We start from the raw sequence: 21,061 nt of genomic DNA, 5'->3' as shown, positions 1-21,061 counted from the left end.
TTGTTTTGTCGACTAAAAGTATGTAAACAAAATTTAGATATTGCTCACGCATTCAAAAAAAAAACATGCCAAGATATGCAGCAGTGCTGAAAAGTGCCTCATAGTACAACTACAAGTACATTTGCTGTCGTTTGGCTTTGTCTGGATCTGAAGGTTACGACATCAATGACACAAAAAAAAAACCTGTAATCTGTAGCTTTGGTGTGCAAAAGGTTATTCTAGCTCAGAAAAGGCTTACCTGAATTAGAGATAGTTTTGACTCACGAAGAAAGAAAAGGGGAGTAAACTGATAGTTTCCCGTTACACCACATGGTGGCAGCAGGTTATTAAGCCAAAGGGTGCCTCGCATAGAAACAGACCTTCAGTTCTTCATCACAGTGAAGTTAAGACAAAATGTTACGTGTCAAACATGAGGGGAGGGAAAACAAAAAGGCTGCAGAATTATTGGCATTAAAATAAAAACAAGCTGAATAGTAACTGGTCGATACTGACAAGTGTTTTATTAGTAACACAGACCTGGAGACAGAGCCAATAAGAAGCCGCTGTGAGCCTTGACAAGACCGACATTGTTCAGAAGGCATTTAAAGATGGAGGGTTTAATAGTTGAACCCATACAGTAAGGGGGTTGGGGGGGGCGGGGGGGGTTGGGTAAAAACAGAACGGGGAAGGCTGCAAGTTTGAATCAAATACAAAAAAAACAACTACAACAAAAACAGAAGGGGGAAAAAAAAAAAGAGAAGTGCAATTCCTATTAGATGAAATCAGGATGGCATCAAATGGCAAAAAAGGGGAGAGCAAAATGTCATGGTATGCAGAAGTCATATTATCATATATTATGGTGACAGAGAAACAATCAGATATGGAAAGGCGGCACGGCAGTCCACATATCTTTACAAGCCATTCGGTTTTTTTCTTTTCTCACAATTTGAAGTCGAGTCTTGAGTCCCATGAGGAGCTTTGGGCAAACAGTGATGGTTATGGCAGGGGGGGGAAAAAACAACAACCTGACTGCAAGGCTATTTGTCCAGAAAAATGCCTGTGGATGGTACGTTGCAAGCCAAGGTCCATCAATTACATCATTTAAATTGATCCGTTCTTGCTGGGGGAGGAAAAAAAAAAAATACAAAGTACCTCAGGAATCAATGAATCACCGCTGGGGTATGAAGTTGATCTAGACGACGCAGTTTTCTATTTTCTCCAACTCCGTTGTTCCAAGAGGTTAAGACGGCAAATTGTTGAGTTGTCTGCTGACGTCTAATGTCCGGTGATGATGGCGAAGAATAAGAACAAGAAGAAGAAGAAGAAGAAGAAGAAGAAGAAATAATAATGTAGAATTGTCTGTGTTGCTTAGCTGATCCTCCTCTTTCACCCCCCCCCTCTCTCCCAATCGTCAAAAAAGTTTAAAAAGGACTAACGAACTCAGCAAGCATACTCCGACTCACGTACACAAGCTCACCTCCATACGCACAGTCAGTATCAGGAGCGATAAGGCAGAGAGGCTCCGTTTGTTTTGGAAAAAAAAAAAAAATACAAATAAAGAATCGAGAAGGAAAAAACGGAAAGAAAAAAAAAAAAAAAAAAAAAAAAAAAAAAAAGCTGGCTCCCCCCTCCCTCCCCAGTAGTTTGTGGGTTCTGGGTGATCCCGTACTGTTCATCCCCGTGTTAGGCGCTCGCCCCAACCCTCGTCTCCTCAGGACACGTCTGAGAGGCTCAGAGAGGGCTGGTGGGTCGTCTGCGTGGGACTGGAGGGCAGGATGGAGGCCGGCGGAGAGGAAGAGGCCGGTCAACAAGCCCCGTCCCTCTGCTGTCAGCCGATCACCAAAGCCGGTGCTGGTGGAGGTTTCGACTGAGGACGGAGCGGACATCAGCAGTGAACCTGCGAGAAGGAGCGAGATGGACAGTTGGACTCGACCGTCTCAGACATTTAAAGAAGCTGTGTGAGCTATTCCAGTAGATTGCAGCTTCTTGTTAAGGATAGCAGATTTGTAGTTTTCTATACACTCAAACATTGTATATAAAAAAAAAAGGCAATGGTCTGTTCTGGCCTCCATTATTTATCAATATCCAAATACAGGTTTAAATATACATCCTCCTGAGCTTCTCCCTGATGATCTTACAGAAAGTATCCCACCTGTCTTTCATTAAACAAGAACATTGTTTTCCACTGTTTGTTTTTTTTTACCAAATTGTGATCCAACCTCTTCCTTCCTTCCTTCTTGTCCCGGACACATGGGCTCCATTACTGCCCATGCAACATAATTATGTGGGTTAACCTAGAGTAACATAAAACTATAACAACAAATCAAATAGTAATAATATCATATTTTTAAAGGTATATTAAACACGATGGGAAATATGCTTAGTTCATTGCAGAGCGCCAGATGAGAAGATTTAGATCAGTCCCACTTCTGGGAGGTGGAACAACGATTCTAGCTCTCCCACAAGTTAAAGGCTAAACCTTTTTATACTTCAAAAGCTCACTATTAAACATTTTGCGTCTCTTTTGCTTAACCCCTACTTCAACAAAAATATATGTACACAAAATTATGCGGGTTACAAACTGTTCAGCTGTTTGCAGCTGCTTCCAGTCTTGTTCTGAATAGACGTGAAAGCTGCAGCAATTTTGATCTTCTCACTGTTAGAAATAAAGTAAACAAGCATATTTTTCTTTACAAAAACATCTAACTATTCCTTAGAGCGACTGGAGGCACAGTGTTCGGAATTTTGTTTTCCTAAAAGTGCCTTCAAGTATTTTGTGGTTGCAACATGTGAGCCAGACGGGGTACGAGTCAACAGCCTTAAATTACCGTGTCATTCGTAGGTGTTACATGCACTCCGTTTAAACGGAGCCGAATGAGGATCAGGACAGGTGATAACATGTACCGACAACATAAATCGTGTTGGTCTGCTGTGGCCGTCCTCTTAAACAACCGCAGATCATTTGAATTCAGGAAGTTTGAATGTGACTTTAAACGGTGGAGACGGCAAGACGCGAGTGGAAGTGTTCACATTGTGTATTTGCATCTGTGCCAACTTCATAATGCCTTTTACCTTAGTGCATCCAGCATAGGCAGCAAGTTAAGAAGTGCTGTGTCACTAGGGTCGCTGAACCAGGACTTGATGGGTATTGCATTGTCTGGAGGGCAGAAAACAGGCATTCAGTCGCGTCGGTGAAACGGACATGGTTGAGACGTTTCTGCTGCCGTTTTAAAAAGGAGGTCACCGAGTGTTCGAGGAGCTCCACATTCAACATATTGTAAAAACATTTACAATACAGGCCTTGTTGGGAAAATAACCACTGCTGTTATTTGTACTCTTTTCTGCCTCATCACAAGGAGGATGAATGTTACTGGAATACAAGCAGCCAAAAATAAACTTAAACCTGTTACCAATATGAATGGGTTTAAGCTTTAACTCTAAACTTCATAGTTTTGATCTGAAACTGGAGTATAAAAAAACAACAACATATAAACCAAACGGCCATAATATTCGCGAGGCCCTTTTTGATTCTTGTTCTTGGCAGGTGGACGTAACACTAATGACGCAATCAGCAGCTCGTTAGCTGATAAGTTACACCTGCGTTTGACAAATACAAAAAAAAAAAGGTGTCTGAAGTTTCTCTGCACATTTTTCCTCCCGTCATGTGTGACTACAAGGTGGAGATGTGGAAGCTCGACATTACAATACATGAACAACAATAAAAACAGTATTTGGGATATTTAAAATGTATGTGGAGAATTTTCTCGACGCTCCGCCGCTTGAATAAATAAAATGTTCAGTTTTCTTGATGAAGTTGAAATTCATTTACATTTTTTAATTGCTTGAAGATCCAATTATCTCTAAAGTATGTCACGTAAGAGAGCCAATAAAAAACAATGGGAATGGTTGAAGTTGTCATGTTGACACAAGGGTGTATGGATTGAATGACAAAGTCAACTGAAAGCCTCGTTTTGATCTGCTCCCGTTTGCCCTGTTGAGGTTACCACATTACGCTTTCATGGATATATTTCAAATTAAAAGCCTTGTAGCTTTATTTCTTACCAAGGCTTTTATTGTGAAATATTTGCAGGACTGTGTTGTGACTTAAATCGGACAATAACACTTTAGATGAGAAGGACCATTGAAAATAGACTATACATCGTTAACTCAACTATTATAATTGAAGTGGTCGCCACAGTGGTTACACAATCTCAGAAAACGAGTCACAACTTCACCGCTCTGAACACGAGAGTGTAAAACACAACGGTTAGCGTGATGTGCAGAAGTCTTACCTGGATGGCTGCGATAAGCACCAGGCGAGTTGTCCAGGATAACAATACTGGACATGTCATCGTGTACTACGGACAGGTCTTTAATATAACTACCTAGATCCAATGTACAGTGCTGGCAAAAGAAAGAAAACCACAAAAAGTCACAGACAAAGCGGAGAGCGGGAACGCAGAGACGTCACCGGCTTAATATTAGCTTTAACGCACGCTTTAGAAACACAGTGCAGAGACGTACCTGTCTGTAGTATCTGCGTTTCAGGATGTTCCTGTTATTGTCCAGCTTGTCTGCCACTGCCGAGCCATAGATTTCCATACTGGCTGTGAAAACGACCAGCTCATACCACTGGCTCACCTGTACGCACACACACACACACACACACAGTGTATTGGAAACACAATAGTAGTAGAGCGGTTACAGTCTGTGCTCAGTAAGAATCACCATACAGAACAAATACAGTTTTATGACATCCGTTAGAGTGAGAGTGCAACGGAGATGGATGGAAAAGATGGACCTGACCGGAGCAGCGATGTTCGTGTGCTTTAATTTAAGATGGAAACACACACAGACAGTAAAACTGATCACAGCAGCTCGTTTGACCGACACTCACCACTTCTAAAAAGAAGTCAACATGCGGCCTTTTATGTACGAAGAATCTGACTGGGTGCTTGTCGATGACGACCTGCGTGAGAGAAGAAGAAACAGATGGACGCAGCTCATTTACACCAAAACGGTATTTAGACACGGACGCTCTCGTGTGTCCGACTGTGGACGTACTTTGAGGATGAAGTCCGGCGGCGTGCCCGGTCTCACTGTGGGCCTGAGGACCCCGTCATGGTGAGAGTGGATCAGCGTCTCATCCAGGTCCAGAACCAGAATCTTCCTCTTTACTGCATCTGGAGTTTACGGGACAATTCGGACATTCGTTCAGTGCATTTACAAACAACACAATACTCAAATCATTGAGAGATATTTGGTTCCATGGGAATTCATAACATGAACTCGCATGCACTGAAGTGACCTGACTATTATACAATACACCTAATTAAATCATCAGATTTCTCTCTAACTCCTGACTTTATCTTGAAACCAGGATTTGCTATTTTAAGCCCTTTTATTTAGTCAGGACATCTCGACGGCACAAAGAAAGCAGAGGCTCTGGAGCGCAGGATTTTCTCGCAGCACGTGTGCAAATCATCAGCTGTTTCGGAGCAGAAACGACTTCTTCACACTTAAAGAGGCTACTAAATGCCATTTTCACTTTCTTTGACATTAAATACAAGGGGAGACCACTGTGTGTAATGCGATATACCAAAATTCTTGCTCTTAAATTGGAAATAAATGCAGTGAGGTGCATTATAAAGAAACAGCAAAGTGTCCACACTGCCGGTAAGGAGATAGTCAACAGGAACAATCTCGGACGTAAATGGGACCTCACAGTTGGGTTTATGGTCAAGAAAATAATGGATATTACGGCACATTGTCATTTGTAAACGATGTAAATTACATTTTCCATCACACGGGTTCCTCCATATGTCAATTTATCTCATCTCTTTCTGTACGGATACCATAATTGATGCGTTGCTTTAATACATTTCCAGCTCTTGGGGCTAATTGAAGCTACTTTACGCTCTTGCGGGAACATTCAGCCGATTACAGATAGTGACATCATAATACTGAGAGCTCTTCTTAAACTTCTGTTCGTGAACTTTGAGCAGATTGTGAGCAATGTGAAACCGAATGTTTAAAGAAGACCTTTCACACCGTTGCTTCTGCTTCTGGACCGAGTGCCAGGCAGGTAAAGTAAAACTGAAACACAATCCCTCCTCTACGTCGGGCTGTCTGCTGATAAAAGCAGAGAGGAAGTTCGTTCGGCGCACACAAACCACTTGACTCACTATTGCAAGCGTGGCCTTTGAACATTTGCATTTCCTCTCCACTTCCATCACCATGAGCAGGTCCTGTCGCACTTTACTTTAGGGTCGGAAACATGCCATCATCTTAAGTAGCCTCTGACTTTACCTGCTGCTATTATTCTTAGGTAGATGTTTCTTGGGGGGGGAGTAGCTGTTTATTTAGCATGGTGGTTAACCATCTCCAGCCTAATTAAGCAGTCTTTTAATTTTAGCATTGTGGTTAGAGCTCTGGAGAAACACTTCAGTCTGAACGCTGCCTCTTTTTCAGTAAAAGCTCGGTGTGCAAAGCAACTTATAACGTCAGATATTGTTTACATTAGACAGTGTTCATACTGCATTTTTAGCAATGAACACTTAATTTATTATTTATTAGTGTGCTTTATTGAAGTTTCTCTCTGCACATTTAAAGCTGCGCTAAACACTGAGGTTTATTTTAAAGGGCTGATGCTGATCTTGGGGAAATTCAGGTTTACTCTGAGCAAAGTCCTCCTTCGTATACATACAATATAATTGGCTTTCAATTGTAATGACGTCTCAATATATGTCGAGGAGCCATGCTGCAGCCAAACACCTTGTTTGCAAACTATTCTTTGTTTGCAAACTATTCTTTGTTGGCAAAAAGTCAGAGAGAACACAACAGCCAACATTGTAGTCCAACAAGTTTACTGGCACAAGTAAGAAAGGAAATACAAGACAACTGTGCATGTAACATCTGATCCGTCTTGATAAACATACACAGCTTTAGCCACATATATGACCGTTTCTGACAGGATGTCCGAGCTATCTCATCGTACACAGTATTATAGGTATAAAGTCTGTCTGAACTGGTGGTCATGAACTCTGAAGAGTGTCTGTGCTGGAAAGGTTTACTTCTCTTTTGTGCTCAACAAACTCCTTTAACTTGTTCTTACGCTACATTAAAATGTGTTTCGATTCCAATGCTAATATCCCCTCCCGTGTCCTCACAAGGTTCCTGTCTGGTCACATCATGAAAACCATTGTGTACTCACTGAGTCTGTTTCTGGAGATGGGCGACAGGGGCAAAGTGTCGTATCGCACCGTCTGATACTGGATTATCTGCAAATGAAAAAATGCAAATGAGACAGTCAGGCAAACCTCGACAGATCGGGACGTTCGTAAAACAACAAGGTAAATGCAAAACACTGAGCCATAATGAGATAACTGTGCCGTGACAAGATTTTAAACTATCCAAACTGCATTTTTTTTGACACCGGGCACACGAGAGGCTTCATTTGCTTCTGTCCTCTATGAGTGCTTCTGTTCTTTTCCAAGTCAGAAGCTTTTTGTGGGATTTTATATAAGTGTTTTTGGAAATGCTTTGGGGCACAAAGAAAAGTTGCTTTCCGTTATCTTGTTTCGGCATTAAAAAGGATCACGACTAAAACTTAACTGTGCCGTGGATGACTTGGGCCAGAAAGATGGCTAGTACCCCGACGAAGGCTCTATAAAACCCGATGTGTTGATTAAAAACTCATATTTCAGCTGTTTAAGACGATGAATTGTTCGGAAACCAGATCAATAAAAGGGAACAGAGGAGGACACAATTTTGAAATAATGAAAAGAAGTCGGTTGTGTCCGCCCCGCGGCTCTTCCTCTCTAACTCCACTCAGAGTGACTACAGAGGATCCTCTCGCCCAGGGGCTCTACACTTTTCTTCACGGGGCTATTTTTATCCCCCCAGCTGTCAGCGGGTGTCAGCGGAGCACGGGGCACACATAGTAAGAGAGACTTGCAGGGTGACTTTGACAGAGCCTGGGCTGCTGCTGCTGCTGCTTGGTACCTAACCCTTGGACGGGGCCTCCCTCGGTGTCCCCTCCCAGCGCTGCCTGGCAGAGGGAGCTCGGGGGAAGCCTATTGGGGGGCAGCAGCTGCTGGGCACCACGGGGGGACCTCACCCTCGACTCGGCTCTCTGTACGTCCATCTGGACCCCTAACATGCAAACTGAGATGGAGTCCTACGCCTCCCGCAGAGTTTTTACAACTAATGTTTCAATTACCCAAAACATAAATCCTTAGTTCATAATGGAGATAAGCAGGTAGCTGTAAACAGGACAACATAATAAATGCCTATAAATAAACTATCAGATACTAGAGCTCAAACAAACACTTTTACTTTCTTGATTAAATAAATACTTGTGTGATAAATACTTGCGTGATCCACAACCCACGCTGGCCAACCAAAAGTCAAAACCCCAAATACATCACTTTGACTGTACCGAGAAACAAAGAACTTCTAAGAGCCAGTAGATTTCCCCAAACTGAGAAGCTTACGTCAGAAAATGTTGGGCATTTTGGTTTGAAACAAATTACAACTAAAGAAAATTGTTGCAGATTAATGTTGATTAATCAACTAATCCTTTCCGTTCCCCCGTAAGCTCTTAAAGTTGGGAGTTTTGTGTCGACTAGCTGACTGTTTCACCACATTCGACCTCACACTGTTAATATATCTTGCAGGATAACAAGCAGAGCCGTCATGTACCACTGATGGCAGTGAGATTGATAAGCAACCATCTCGGCAGTTGTTGACACAGAGTAGTGTGCACGGGATTTTGACCAGAGAGAGTTACAAAGGGGATTAATAGATTTATAAAAAGGGGTTATGATGATAAACATAAATTAGTTGTATCAAGCCACGGCACGTATAGCTATTACTTCCTTAAAAAGGTACTAAAACGGATTTTAGGACTTCAAATCCTCACTTGAAATATTTTTGATCATCCTCAACACACCTGTCATGTTTGTCCATCGGGTAATGGACATTTCAATGAGTGGGAACGCGAGCACTCGGCGGATCATGACTCTGTCCCAGTGCATCACAGACAGTAAACAAGAGAGCTAAACTGCGAGTGAGAATGAGAGAAACAGAGGGAGAGAGAAAGAGAACAGTGCACTCTCTTGTGTTGACATAATCCCTCTCACTTCAGCCATAACGTGGACTGAACGACTCACTCTCAGGGCCCGCTGACAACCCGCAAGTGTTGCTGCCGCACAATAAACTGCAGACAAACCTCGAAACAGCAAGACGATTACAGCACACCGGGGCGCTCGTCCAAGCTTTGTTGGTCTGATTCGGAGCTAGAGTCTAAGTCCACTCGTATTACACCACATACGCACGTCTATTAACGACTCCACAAACACCTGCGTGTATGTCTAAGTTACAAGCGGGGGGTTGTGGGGGGCTTCGGCCACCTTTAAATGCCATGTTTACCGTGGGGGAGCATTTGTGAGGTGACTTGCAGGCTTGCGTTAAGCCTTTCTCCTTAAATGTAGGAGGTTTCCACCTGATGAGCCGTTCATTCACGCAATCTTATCACACAAAAAGACAGCTAGATGTGTTATTTTGAGGCCTGAAAGAAAACACAATCTGCAACAACATGCCAATTATTCTATGATTTAATAGCGTCATTGTTTGAATTTAGGTTTTCTTGAGACTTCGGTGTCCGTTTAGATCCTCGACTGTTCAGCAAAATGACCTATTTGGCAGATTTTAAAAAAGAACTACACTACTTTCTTATATTTTATAGACAAAACGGTGAATAAAATTAATTAAAAAAAAAAAAAAGGTTAATCGGCAGTTGCACAATTTGGGGTATTATTTGCGAACTTCTTTCGTTGCAGACGTGTTTACAGTTTGCAAAGATGTTGTGGATGATGAAGCATTACATTACACGTTGATGTGTTGTTGAGTGGGAAGGTTGAGGCATCTCAGGCAGAGGGATTATATATATATTTTTTAACAGATTATTTGGCAAAATTATTGTAACATGCACGTGATGAGACAGATTAAAAAAAAAAAAAAAAAATAATAAAAAAAAAGCCCAGGTGAGAAACACAGGTAATCCAACCACGTGATCTAAAAACAAAAAAGATTATTTTAGGCAGATGGGGAGTCATGGCAACGTAAAAGACTTCAAGTTCACTTGTCACAGACACAAAACATCACTTTTTTGTTGTTGTTGTTGTTGTTTGTTGTTGTTTGTCGTGTCCCCCTCACCGTCCGGAGGTGCTTCCTGAGGATGTACATGATGAAGCCCCATATTCTGGACGTTACGCCGAGGAAAGTGCGGATGCCGAGTAAACACTGCCGGGTCTTCAGCATGTTGACGGGCACGCAGAGACCCCCCGCGGCCACCGCAAGGAGGTCACACACACGGAGATGGAGGAGGAGGTGGAGGAGGAGGAGGTGGTGGAGGTGGAGGTGGAGAGTCCCCCCCCCAAAAAACAAAAACCCGTCTTTTTTTTTTTTTTAGCCGCAGCCGCCAAACTAGCGATTCAAACACCAAGCCGGAGGCCACGCGAACCGTGTGTGAGGACCTCGCTCTGCACACTTGTGGCGCGATTTAGCGTTAAATCGAGCGCATTCGCATCGCAGCGGAAGGCGGACAGACGCGGTCTCCGAAAGAAAACAAAATAATAACACAAAAAAAGAAAAAAAAAAGCCGCCGCCGCCGTCGTCGGACCCGAAACGCGCAGCTCGTTGTGCGCTAACTACCGTTAGCTCGTAGCCGCCGAGCTAACCGCTAGCTCGACGGGGTGACCACCTTGAACCTTGGACAAAACCAAAAAAAACACCCCCAAACGAGGAAAAGGGCTCCGGGGCCCCGCCTCGCTCACAAAAGCAACCGGGCTCAACGCGACTCGGACGTCCGAAGAGAGACCGGGGAGGGGAGAGGGGGGGGAGGGGGTTGTGTGCAAAAGTTGCCCCCAAAAAAAGTCGAACCGGCCCGGTTAAAAATCAGTTTGTAGTCCAGTGGAAATCCGGAATGAAACTGCGAGCCGCCATCGCCGCTTTGCCGTCACTTCCGCAAGGAATTGTGGGGTCGCGCGCAGCACGTCCACGTGGAAAGGAAACAAACAGCGACTACGGGGCCCCATAAAAGTCTGCTCAAATTAAACACATATATTATCGTTTGTATATCGTTAAATTGGCCGCCGGTTCTCGTTCAGTTTAACGCAAACAGGACATGTATGAAGAAATGTATGTTTAACGTTACGTAAATGGTTTTTTTTTTTTTTCCTGATGTTGACAGTGGCTTTAATTGGTGTCAATAAACCCCCATAATCCCACCGTGATTCAACGTTGTAAAACAATATAACGTGGGAGAAGGTAAATACTCTTTATAGGCACTTTATTTTTATTTGTTTTATTATCTATCTTACTATTCTGTGGGGTTTTCTGATGACAAAACCAAACCAATTGCCACATATAAGACAGTATTTGGCAGCTTTATTTAGACACGTGGGCATTACAACTGCCAATTAATGCTAAAAAGTTTCTTCCACCTAATTAATCATTACAAACTTTTAGGAAACTAATAAATCTCCCCTGACAATGCCATTGATGTTTCTAATATGAAATGGTGTCACTGGGAACTAATTATCATTTTGTGCAAATAGACCTAAGGCGTTAATTGAACAATCAGTACGGAAGTGATGAAGAAACCCATTAGGAAATCAACATAATTCAAAATTAAAATGACACATTATGTGAAAATTGTACTCATAAATTAATTTCAAGAGGTCATGATACTTCCAGTCACGCTATAAAAAGGTCCAGATTGACTTTAGAGTGATTATGTTTTTGTTGTAAGCAGTATTTTTCTCTCAGATCGTTTAATTTGTGCTGTGGGATTCTTAGACGCTCGTGTTACAAAAAGAGTTGGAAAAACAATACGAAAGAGTGAATATTGTTTTGTATAACATAAAAGGATTGCTTTCCTTATCACTTTAATCATGTTTGTGACCCCTTTTTTGTGTGTGTTTGGACCGCTGCAATAAATCATTGTGTAAAGAGTCCGACGGATGAAATTGTGCAATATAAATTCAATTTTACGACCAAGCAAAGTGTACTTTAAAGTAAAAGTAAGATAAAAGCATAACTTTATTCAGTAAGAAAAAAAATGATAAAAAAAAAATGAGGTGATCAGTAATATTAAGAAAAACGTTTGGATTAAACCCTTTTATAGATATCTTACAGACATATTGGGCATTATTTTACATCGTCAAAGTTCAATAAGATGATGTAAAGGAAGTGAAACGTTGATCTTCTTCGCCTTCACCCTACACATCAAGGTCATCATCAGGGTCCTCCTGGTCAAAGTCGTCGTTGGCATCTGGCTCGTACAGAATTTGTCCTGATCCCTGGCCTGAGTGGAGCAGAGCAGTTTTCCTGTATCATGAAAAGGGGAAAGTGTTTTCAGGTTATTTGTAAAAAAGAAAAAGAAAATATATATATCTAGAATGTAAACAGTGAAAATATGAGTTTCTGACTTCTCCTTGCTGAAGACAAAGGGAAGTGCGAGTTTCTCCTTGGCTTCACGCTCTGTAACAGACAGTCTGAGGTTGAAGGTCAAGTTAGCTGTTGGGTCCGTCTACAGAAACACAAAGAGGAACATTTTCAGCCCGGCCATGTTTGTCTCTCTTTCCTCTGTTCATCTGCGTGTCGTGTCGTTCTATTGCACCTGCTGTTCCTCGGGGTCGGTCTGTTTGTGAGCAGGATGGCTGGCCTTGGTCTGTACCGTGACTGTAAGATCCTCTTTGATGCTGAATATTTCCCCCTAAGGACAAAAAGCAGAACTGTCAATCAGGCCTACCAGCGCTGGAACACAAAAGTTGGGAGTCGTCCCGGTGAAAACGCCGCGTACATCTTGCGTAACTTTCCCCGATTTTGAGCGCCTCGTTATTTTAGCCACCGCTTCATCTCCCTTCATTCCAGGTGCCACGGTGATGACTGAAGTGGCCAAGTGGCAGACACTTCCCACTGTGCCCCTCTGATGCACGTCTGCATGGAGCAGACCAATAACAGCTCTCACAGCTCCCCCTAATGAAAACACAGAAAATAATCCTTGAGCACAGGCAGTGCTGCCACGGTTTTACGCATCCGCTTCACACTAAAATAAGTCAACCAACAATGTGTGTTTGATAATGAAAGGTGCGCACAGAAAAAGCTTTAATGTACATTTTATTTTATCATGAAATATAAATAAAGATAAAAACCATTAAAGTGGTACATTGAAGCCTTTTCCTCACGTTGACACAGAAGAAGAAAACGCATCACCTTTTTTAAGCTGCTGAAGAGTCCGACAGACAGCAGGCGGACCCACGTGTCTTAGTATCCACGACAGAGAGTCGATTACTAACGTGGCTGGTTTGGGGTGAGATGTTTGTCTGACCAGACGTGTGAGTTCTTCAAAACAGAACCGCTGAACTGTGAACGCTGGGTTATCAGTCCAGCCGAGAGGGTCTGAATAAGCATTGTGAAAGTGTAGCCTTAAGGAACACAAACAAACAAACAAACAAACATGATTATTGGTCAGTTTAATTACAGGTTAAATAATCTTTTTTTTTTTTGTGTGTGTGTGTGTGACAAAACTATTAATCGTTCTTGTACTCTGAAACAGAAATCTCCATTTGTCTGTTGTTGGTCCTGAAGCGTGTCGCGCTGGAGGAGGTGGTTGACGACAGGATGCTGGCAGAGCTGCTAACAATCACGGACAATGCGCCCCCCCATCCCAACATGTTGGATATATTAAAAGAGCACCGTCAGCAGCAGGCTGATCCAAGCGATACAGGAAGTAATTCTTGCCAGGTGATAGCAGACTGTGGACACTCAACTGGACTAAACTTGTTTTTAAATTGAGCTCTTTGCACAACAGAATGTTTTGCAATTCGGGCAGATTTAGCCTTATATACGCTTTTGTGTATTTTTGCCTTTGTATTTTAACGCAATGATACTTAAAACCTCTTTGTTTTAACACTAATATAATTACCTCTGAGTGGTTTTCAATTCATCTTTCAGCTCTTCCTCACTGTTCTCAAAACCGAGGACATGGACAGGTTCCTCCCTGAAGTCACAACACGTGTACAAGCAGTTGGTTGTTATTATTATTATTATTTATTTTTGTTTTAATCATTCTTTTATAAAGTACACAACTTAAAGACACACTCCCCGTTTCTTTAAATCGCCTACCTGTTCAATGCAGCCTTGATGAAGCTCCTCAGGAGGCGTCGACCAGAATAACTGCAAGAATCTTGAGTGCAAGGAAGAAATTACACAACTTCAGTTGCGTTATTGTTTGCAATTTAGACGTAAACTTCTGCCACGTGCACGGTCCTTTACCTTTTATTAACAGAAATCCTCCAGTTTCAGTGCCTTGCAGTAGTTCAGCCAGCATGGTACTACGTAAACCGTGGGAAAATCAAGGTAGCTTTCAGCTAGTTAGCATGCTTCTGACTCACACACACACCCCCCCTTATTTAAAACTATGAGAATAAATCACACCAGTTTAGAAAGGGGAAGACTAAACTCTCTCAAAACGTAGATTGACGAGCACCTAAAGTCGTTGAAAGTTATTTTACACAGGAAATAACGCCGTCTCTGACCGGTCCGAATCCAGCATGTTTCCGTAGCTAGCGTTGGAAGTGATCCCCCCTCCTCCCCCTCCTCCAAAACAAAACAAAACGTCATATCCCAGAATCCCCGGCGCCGCAATTGGCGGGTCATCGCAGGGAAACGTAGTGCATCACGTCCGTCACTCGGCGCCGTCGTCGGGGGCGAACGGCAACCGTCATAAACTACGTTACCCAGCATGCACCGCAGGCAACACTTCGCTGGCAGCTTCAAGAGGCTTCTGCCGCGCACGGAGAAGAGGACCGTGCGGTATAAAAAGCCCTCCTCCCTCCCTCCCTCCCCCCCCCCCCCCAAAAAAAAAAAAAAAACAACCACCTCCCGTCGTTCCGCGAACACTCGGAGAAACTTCACCCGAGAACAAGTTGCTATTAACGGATACCGCATTTCGTCCGCGCGCTCGTTTTGAGGAGAGTGTTTTTTTTTTTTTTTCTCCTCCTCCCTCCATTTTTTTTCTCGGATATATATTTCTGGACCAACGGTTATATAATTGCATCGACGGAGTAAAAAAAAAAGAAAGAAAAAAAGAAAAAAAAAAAAAGAAAAAAAAGAAAGGAGCTTCAAGCGGCAGAGGAATTCGTATTTACCGGGCTTCCATAGCTCCGTAGCGGGGCAACAAGAAGAGTTCGGAGCCTCGGTTACGGAGCACCACCACCACCACCACCACCCTCCTCCACCCCCAAAACAATCGAGGCTGTGCGGCTACAACTTCGAGAGTCCTCCCCCCCTCCTCCTCCTCCTCCTCCTACCACCACCACCACCGACCAAAACACCCCGCGGCTTCTTGTCCTTGTTGCTAAAAGTTGCCCGGCGGTGAGTCGCAGCCACGCCGGGGGAGGAGGAGGAGGGGAGGGGGGGGAAGGAGGAGAAGAGAGGCACAGAGCGACGGCCGCCACTCCGGCTAGCTCGCCTTGCCCGCTTCTTCTTCTTCTTCTTCTTCTTCTTCCATCGAGGCCCGTCGTCGTCGTCGGTGAGGCGACAATGCTCGACGTAATGTCGGAACACCAAGGTAAACGTTTCAGTCCGGAGGGGGTTTGGTTGTCGGCGTGTGTCTCCGGACAGACCGGGGGGGGGGGGGGATGCTAACTGTCGTTTTGCGGGCGTTGGAGCTCCGATGTGCGGGTTACCCGCTAACGTTGTAGCCCCTGCGTGTTTTTTTTTTTTTTTTTTTTTGTAGTGGAGGAGGGGGATGAGGGGGAGGGAGGGGGGTTAAATTGCTAAATTGCTGTTATTAATATCTCGTTAAACTGTCGCGAAAGTCGCGTTAAAGTGGAGCTCCGGCCGTGTTTCTGGTGTTTTATCGGCGGATGTGAACGTGTTTCTCCGGGAGGGTCCAAGTTAACGCGCCGAACCGCTGTAGCTTCGAAGCTAAGTGGTAGCCGTGGGTATCGGGACGCTTCCTAAAAAAAACAAAACAACTAAAAACAAAACCAAAACGCGTCGTGCAAAAGAAACAAATCTGTAACTCGTCATTTATTTAAGACGAATCAGTTCGACTGTCGGCTGCAAAACGTCGTTTTTAAAATACGGACAAAAACAACGACACGCCCGATTAACTGTAAGGACGTGCTAACGCTGGAGCTAATTCGGCTAACGAGCCTCCCACTTCCATTTCGAGGCGAACTTAGCGTGGATTTAACCGCCGATTTAAAAAAAAAGTTTAACTTTTCTCGGAGAGTCGGACTCGAGTCCGGGAGTTTTTTTGTTTTTTTTTTACAACCGGCTTTCGAGTCGGAAAGCTGCGAATAAACTCTCGGATTCAAATCGTATCTGTTCCGTTAGCGCTGCTTTAACTGCAGAACGTGTTGTTGAACGGGAGCTAAACGTTAGCACGGGGGGAGCTCCGCCAAACCAGGCTTTCACAACAACAACTACAACTTTTTTGTTGTTTGTTTCGGGTTTTCGGGTTATAAACTGTCGTGCATTCCTGCGTGGTTGATGCCTAGATATCGAGAATGAGTGCAAAAACTTCACTCGGTGTTCAGGGGGGGGGGGGGGGTGGAGGCAGGAGGGGGGCACACACCGGTTGCGGTTTGCCGTGGGACGCGGACAACCGCCGTCATCGGTCCCAAAAATAATAATAATAAAACCCAGTTGGATAAATGAACGTACCTCAACTAACACTTGCTCTTGAATCAGCTCAACATGCTCATCACTAATAATCCAGATTAAATTATCGACCCTGAGCCGTGTTAGTAAATCCGTTGGGTTTCTTGCAACGGGGGTGCTGTTAGTCTGTGGTGCTCTGCTGCAAGAAAAAAAACAAAAACCTCTTTCTTTTAAAACCTTAAGTAAAAGTATGCAAAGTAATTATCAGCAAAATGCATTTAAAAGTATCTGAAGTACACCTTGTGCATCAAAATGCTCTTTTCCCCAACACGTGTCATGTTTTTGTCGCTTTATGTGTTGATGGTTAGTTTATCTAGCTCATTGTGTGTGTGTGTGTACTGTTTATGTTCTGTTTATGTACATCCAGAAAGTCAACAAGCTAAGAAAAACACAGTGAAACGGCTTTGTGACGCTGTTATTTTCCCTGCCGATCCGAGAGGATTTTTAAATGTTTGGTGGTTGTTTATGCTGAAAAAGTAAAAAAAAAAAAAAAGTTTTTGTAATCCGCAAAAGAACATTTAAGTGTTTAGTTTGGCGGAGACTTTCAAATTAAAAAAAAAAAATCAACCAATTTTGAGATATGTCGGTTGTAAAAACTAATTTTAAATGAAACTAGTAACTGAAGCTGTTAGATAAATGTAATGGAGGAAAAAGTGCAGCAGTGAAAGTATTAAGTTGTGTAAAATAACAATACTCAAGTAAAGTGGAAGTACCATGAATTTGCACTACTGAAGGACCGTACCTGTGTAAAAGTACGCAGTTACACTGATTTGATTGTGATAATGTAATCGTCCAATCGAGACTGATCACGCGTGTTGTTGTGTTTGTTCTCCACCAGATTCACTATTGACGTGCAAGACGGAACCTCTGGTGAGCACTTTGTGTTGCTTTGAATACCCCGAGTAGTTCATCCAATTGTTTGGTGATGTCGTCGGCTCGTTTAGATGAGCTTCACCCTATTGAACTAAAACACATGTTTCCTGTAGCCCCCAGAGAGGAAAAAGAGGACCGTAGAGGACTTCAACAAGTTCTGCAGCTTCGTCCTGGCTTATGCAGGTTACATCCCCAGTCCAAAAGAGGTAAGCTGCTTTTAATCTCATGGTTGATATGAGAGAATGCGCTATTACTGTTTATTGCCCGCGTTGCTCAAGTTGTGAAAATACGGTTTTATCTTGCAGGAAAGTTCATGGTCCCCGACATCATCCAGCTCCGCACACAGCTCGGGGCTGTCGGCAGACGGAGGCGGCGGAGGCAGCAGCTCCACTTGGGCCGACGGGAGCTCCGACATCCACACCATCCACACGTTCGTCCGCAAAGCCCGAGCAAACAAGGGCAAAAACATTCGTCGCATGCACTCGGACAGCACTCTGCTGGACAAGATGCGCCTCAAAGACTCGCTGTACGATAGCCAGGCCAGCACGAAGGTCGAGCGCAAGAAGGACAAGAAGCTGAAAAAGCTGTCGCTGGGTTCTGCCATGGCGGCAGCGGACAGCGGCAGCAGCGAGGGCGAGAAAAGGGCCCGCATCAAGCGCAGCAAAAACTCCAAACAGCCGAAAGCGAAGAAGCTCAAGAGCTCGGCCGCTCAAAGCGAGACAGACTCTGAGGCGCGGAGTACACACACGGAGGCGCGAGCCGGCAGGGAGGAGCTGACGGCGCACGGGGGCTCCACCTCCAGCATGCAGGGCTTGGGGAAGATGCAGACCGACGAATCCTTAAGGGAAGCGGAGATGAGCTCGAGTGAGGGCGAGACCTGGATCGCCGACGAAGACATCATGGTGGAGTCAGGTATGACGTCGCGCTTTCTAACATGTACACGTTTAATGCGTAACTTTTTTTGTTTTTATTTTTTCAATGCACCGACTGACGTGTGTTTATCGGCTGTAACGTCCTCTAACTCTCACTTCTTTGTCAACACAGGGGACGATTCGTGGGACTTGATCACCTGTTACTGTGGGAAGCCGTTCGCGGGGCGGCCGATGATCGAGTGCAACCAGTGCGGCATATGGGTGCACTTGTCGTGCGCAAAGATCAAGAAGTCAAACGTTCCCGACATCTTTTACTGCCACAAGTGCAGGGACGTGCGGCGGTCAGGCCACAAAAAAGACACTTAGAAGTGACAAGGAATATTCACCCAGATTTTTTTTTTTTTTTTTTTTTTTCTGCTGTCCTGACATTTACTTTCTTTGATGCCTACAGCCAAAACAGCCTAAATTATCAACTGGACGGCAACTGTATTGTCAGTTTGTAGGATTTCTTTTTTGACAATCACAACCATTCTTATTTATCCCTCACGTCTTTTTTTTTTTCTTTTTTTTTTTTTGGTATTATTTCTTCCTCCTTTGGCTACTGTGAAGAACTGGACAGAAGGCGACAGTGACGGCTGAGACTCATTTATGTGTCATAAATATATTCCTACATTAATTGGCTTTACTGTGCTGTTGATGCATTCACTGAAGGTGCATTTTGACTTGTAAATTATTTCTTGAGGACGTCGACAAATCAGTGACAAAGGAAAGAGTACGAATCTCAGTTTTGATAGCCATTTCTTCTCAACTTTAAATCAATGCAAGATTTCCACGTTGACTAAAGTCTAACTTATATATTGTATAGCTTAAGAGGTGGAACGTGTCACTCCTGTTATTTGTTTAGAAGTACGTCATGATGCTCGACGGGCAGCTCGTTTTATTTTGGAACGTATTCTGGCAGTTTGTTTTTGGTCGTCAGTGGTGATCACTGAGCTTAAAATTGTGGAGATCTCCCTCCTGCGACAAACACGATTTTGTTATTTAAAAAAAAAAAAAAAAAAATTTAATTCCTAGAATCAGCTAGGATTTATTAGTTTGCATCTGCAAATGCATCCGAGTAGTTTCAAGTTGCACACACACACACACAATTCTTTCAGCCGTGAACTTTGGAAGCACCGTCTCCGCCGCGTAGGTGGGTGGAGTTGGGCAATGTGATGAGCTACAGGTGGTTCAATCTGTACTCGACTGTACAGTCACCATCCAATGCTTAATGTTTCTCGCTGTCGGGCTCGTTAATCAATCATTGATAGCCATTTACCATGAACAACATTTACATTGAAAGTAAAATTTTGATGTTTTTGTTTTGTGTTTTTTTTTTTTTTTTTTTTTTTTTTCTGTTGTATTCAAGACATCTTATACAATGGGGGTAATGTTGCTGTAAGACGAATGGTTACAGTGCTTTACGGTAAAAAGGCGCTTAGGCTTGTTTTTGAATGGTTGTAAAATATCTCGGTTTTCATTTTTCTTTTCTTTTTTTTTCTTTTGTATTTCATGTCATTGTTTATTTCTTAGCTTTCTGAAAGGCGGGATTAGAGATGCGCCCGCATCAGAGAAAGGACATGAGACTGTCTGACATTGAGAACAAAAGTTGTAGTGTACAGACAATAAGTTGAGGCTGCGTAGGTTGTTGGCATTCGTTTGTTATTTGGTTTTACCATGTGCTTTTTCTTTCGTCGGTGGGAGAGTGTTGGTAAGTCTCCAGTAGCAGTTGCACTCTCTGTACAACTTCAATTCTGTGTACATATCCTGTTCTTTGACAACTGTACATATGTGAAAGTGAAGAGAGATAATACCCAAGCAAATTCTATATTTTCTGCAGTCTGATATTGTTTTCTTTAATTGTAGCTTGAAAAATAAAACAAAAAAAAGTCTTTGGGAACTTAAAAGTCGCATTTTGAATTATTTCTTATTGAAAAGACCCTTTTAAAATAAAGAAGACTTGAAACCAATATTTGTCAGATTTTATTAAATGTTGGCAGCACACTGCAAAGTGTTTGTCATGTTTGTCTTTCACCACTAGAGGGCGATGGTTGACAGACATCTCACTCGTTAAATCGGAGCTGATGAATAAATATCAAGACAAACGAAGTTCACACATTTTTAAACAAATACAGGGGAGTGCAGTTGTTGGAGTTTCTCTTTTTTAGTTCCTGTAATTTTCCCTGGAGACGTCCGGCTGATCCTGCAGAACAAATGGAAATGCTCGGTTTTCATGGCGGACGAGAACAAAGTCTTTATGAATCCTTAATGACCTCTGTTGTGTTCTAGTGACGAGAAATGACTCCCGGTGTCATGCTATGGTCAAGCCATGCAATGCAATGATGTTTTTTTTTTTTTTAAATTTAATTGACAGGAAATAAAAGTCAATGACGAAAGAAAAATGCAAGTCTGCTATTTAAATTGTAAAATTTAAACACAAATTTAAATTGATCATTAAAGCTGTGACACTTGTGCCTTCACTGCTTCGGGCCTATACGTGTTCTGTATGTATTAACGCTGTAAAAATGGCATTATGCTGCAGGTCACTCGCTCGGGAA

The 21,061-nt window shown here is 43.1% G+C and overlaps 3 protein-coding genes across 4 annotated transcripts; 1 reads left to right on the top strand and 2 right to left on the bottom strand.

Annotated features, from left to right (window-relative positions):
* Positions 1 to 481: 481 nt before the first annotated feature.
* Positions 482 to 11,001, bottom strand: LOC138210634 (CTD nuclear envelope phosphatase 1A). Of its 2 annotated transcripts, none has more exons than XM_069169898.1 (8): positions 10,198 to 11,001; positions 7,193 to 7,259; positions 5,044 to 5,162; positions 4,877 to 4,948; positions 4,504 to 4,620; positions 4,272 to 4,383; positions 3,052 to 3,136; positions 482 to 1,876 (listed from the first exon to the last, which is right to left on the bottom strand). In XM_069169898.1, exons 1-8 carry the CDS (start codon positions 10,300 to 10,302, stop codon positions 1,816 to 1,818), a joined length of 738 nt encoding a protein of 245 aa, XP_069025999.1. In that variant the 5' UTR covers positions 10,303 to 11,001; the 3' UTR covers positions 482 to 1,815. The 2 variants fall into 2 exon arrangements, with proteins under 2 accessions (XP_069025999.1, XP_069025998.1); XM_069169897.1 differs by lacking the exon at positions 482 to 1,876 and adding an exon at positions 1,902 to 2,635.
* A 1,059-nt stretch (positions 11,002 to 12,060) lies between these two features.
* On the bottom strand, positions 12,061 to 14,849 carry elp5 (elongator acetyltransferase complex subunit 5). Its single transcript, XM_069169819.1, has 8 exons — positions 14,323 to 14,849; positions 14,173 to 14,233; positions 13,973 to 14,047; positions 13,261 to 13,472; positions 12,848 to 13,023; positions 12,665 to 12,760; positions 12,474 to 12,574; positions 12,061 to 12,372 (listed from the first exon to the last, which is right to left on the bottom strand). Exons 1-8 carry the CDS (start codon positions 14,375 to 14,377, stop codon positions 12,264 to 12,266), a joined length of 885 nt encoding a protein of 294 aa, XP_069025920.1. The 5' UTR covers positions 14,378 to 14,849; the 3' UTR covers positions 12,061 to 12,263.
* Positions 14,850 to 14,899: 50 nt separating this feature from the next.
* phf23b (PHD finger protein 23b) lies at positions 14,900 to 20,473 on the top strand. Its single transcript, XM_069169818.1, has 5 exons — positions 14,900 to 15,619; positions 17,558 to 17,589; positions 17,706 to 17,798; positions 17,898 to 18,504; positions 18,637 to 20,473. Exons 1-5 carry the CDS (start codon positions 15,592 to 15,594, stop codon positions 18,828 to 18,830), a joined length of 954 nt encoding a protein of 317 aa, XP_069025919.1. The 5' UTR covers positions 14,900 to 15,591; the 3' UTR covers positions 18,831 to 20,473.
* Positions 20,474 to 21,061: the final 588 nt, after the last annotated feature.

The sequence above is a fragment of the Embiotoca jacksoni genome, unplaced genomic scaffold, assembly GCF_022577435.1.
Source record: "Embiotoca jacksoni isolate LCO1_2020_lvr unplaced genomic scaffold, fEmbJac1.0.p SCAF_47, whole genome shotgun sequence".
Classification (NCBI taxonomy): Eukaryota; Metazoa; Chordata; class Actinopteri; family Embiotocidae; genus Embiotoca; species Embiotoca jacksoni.
This window is presented reverse-complemented; position numbering and strand designations above follow the sequence as displayed.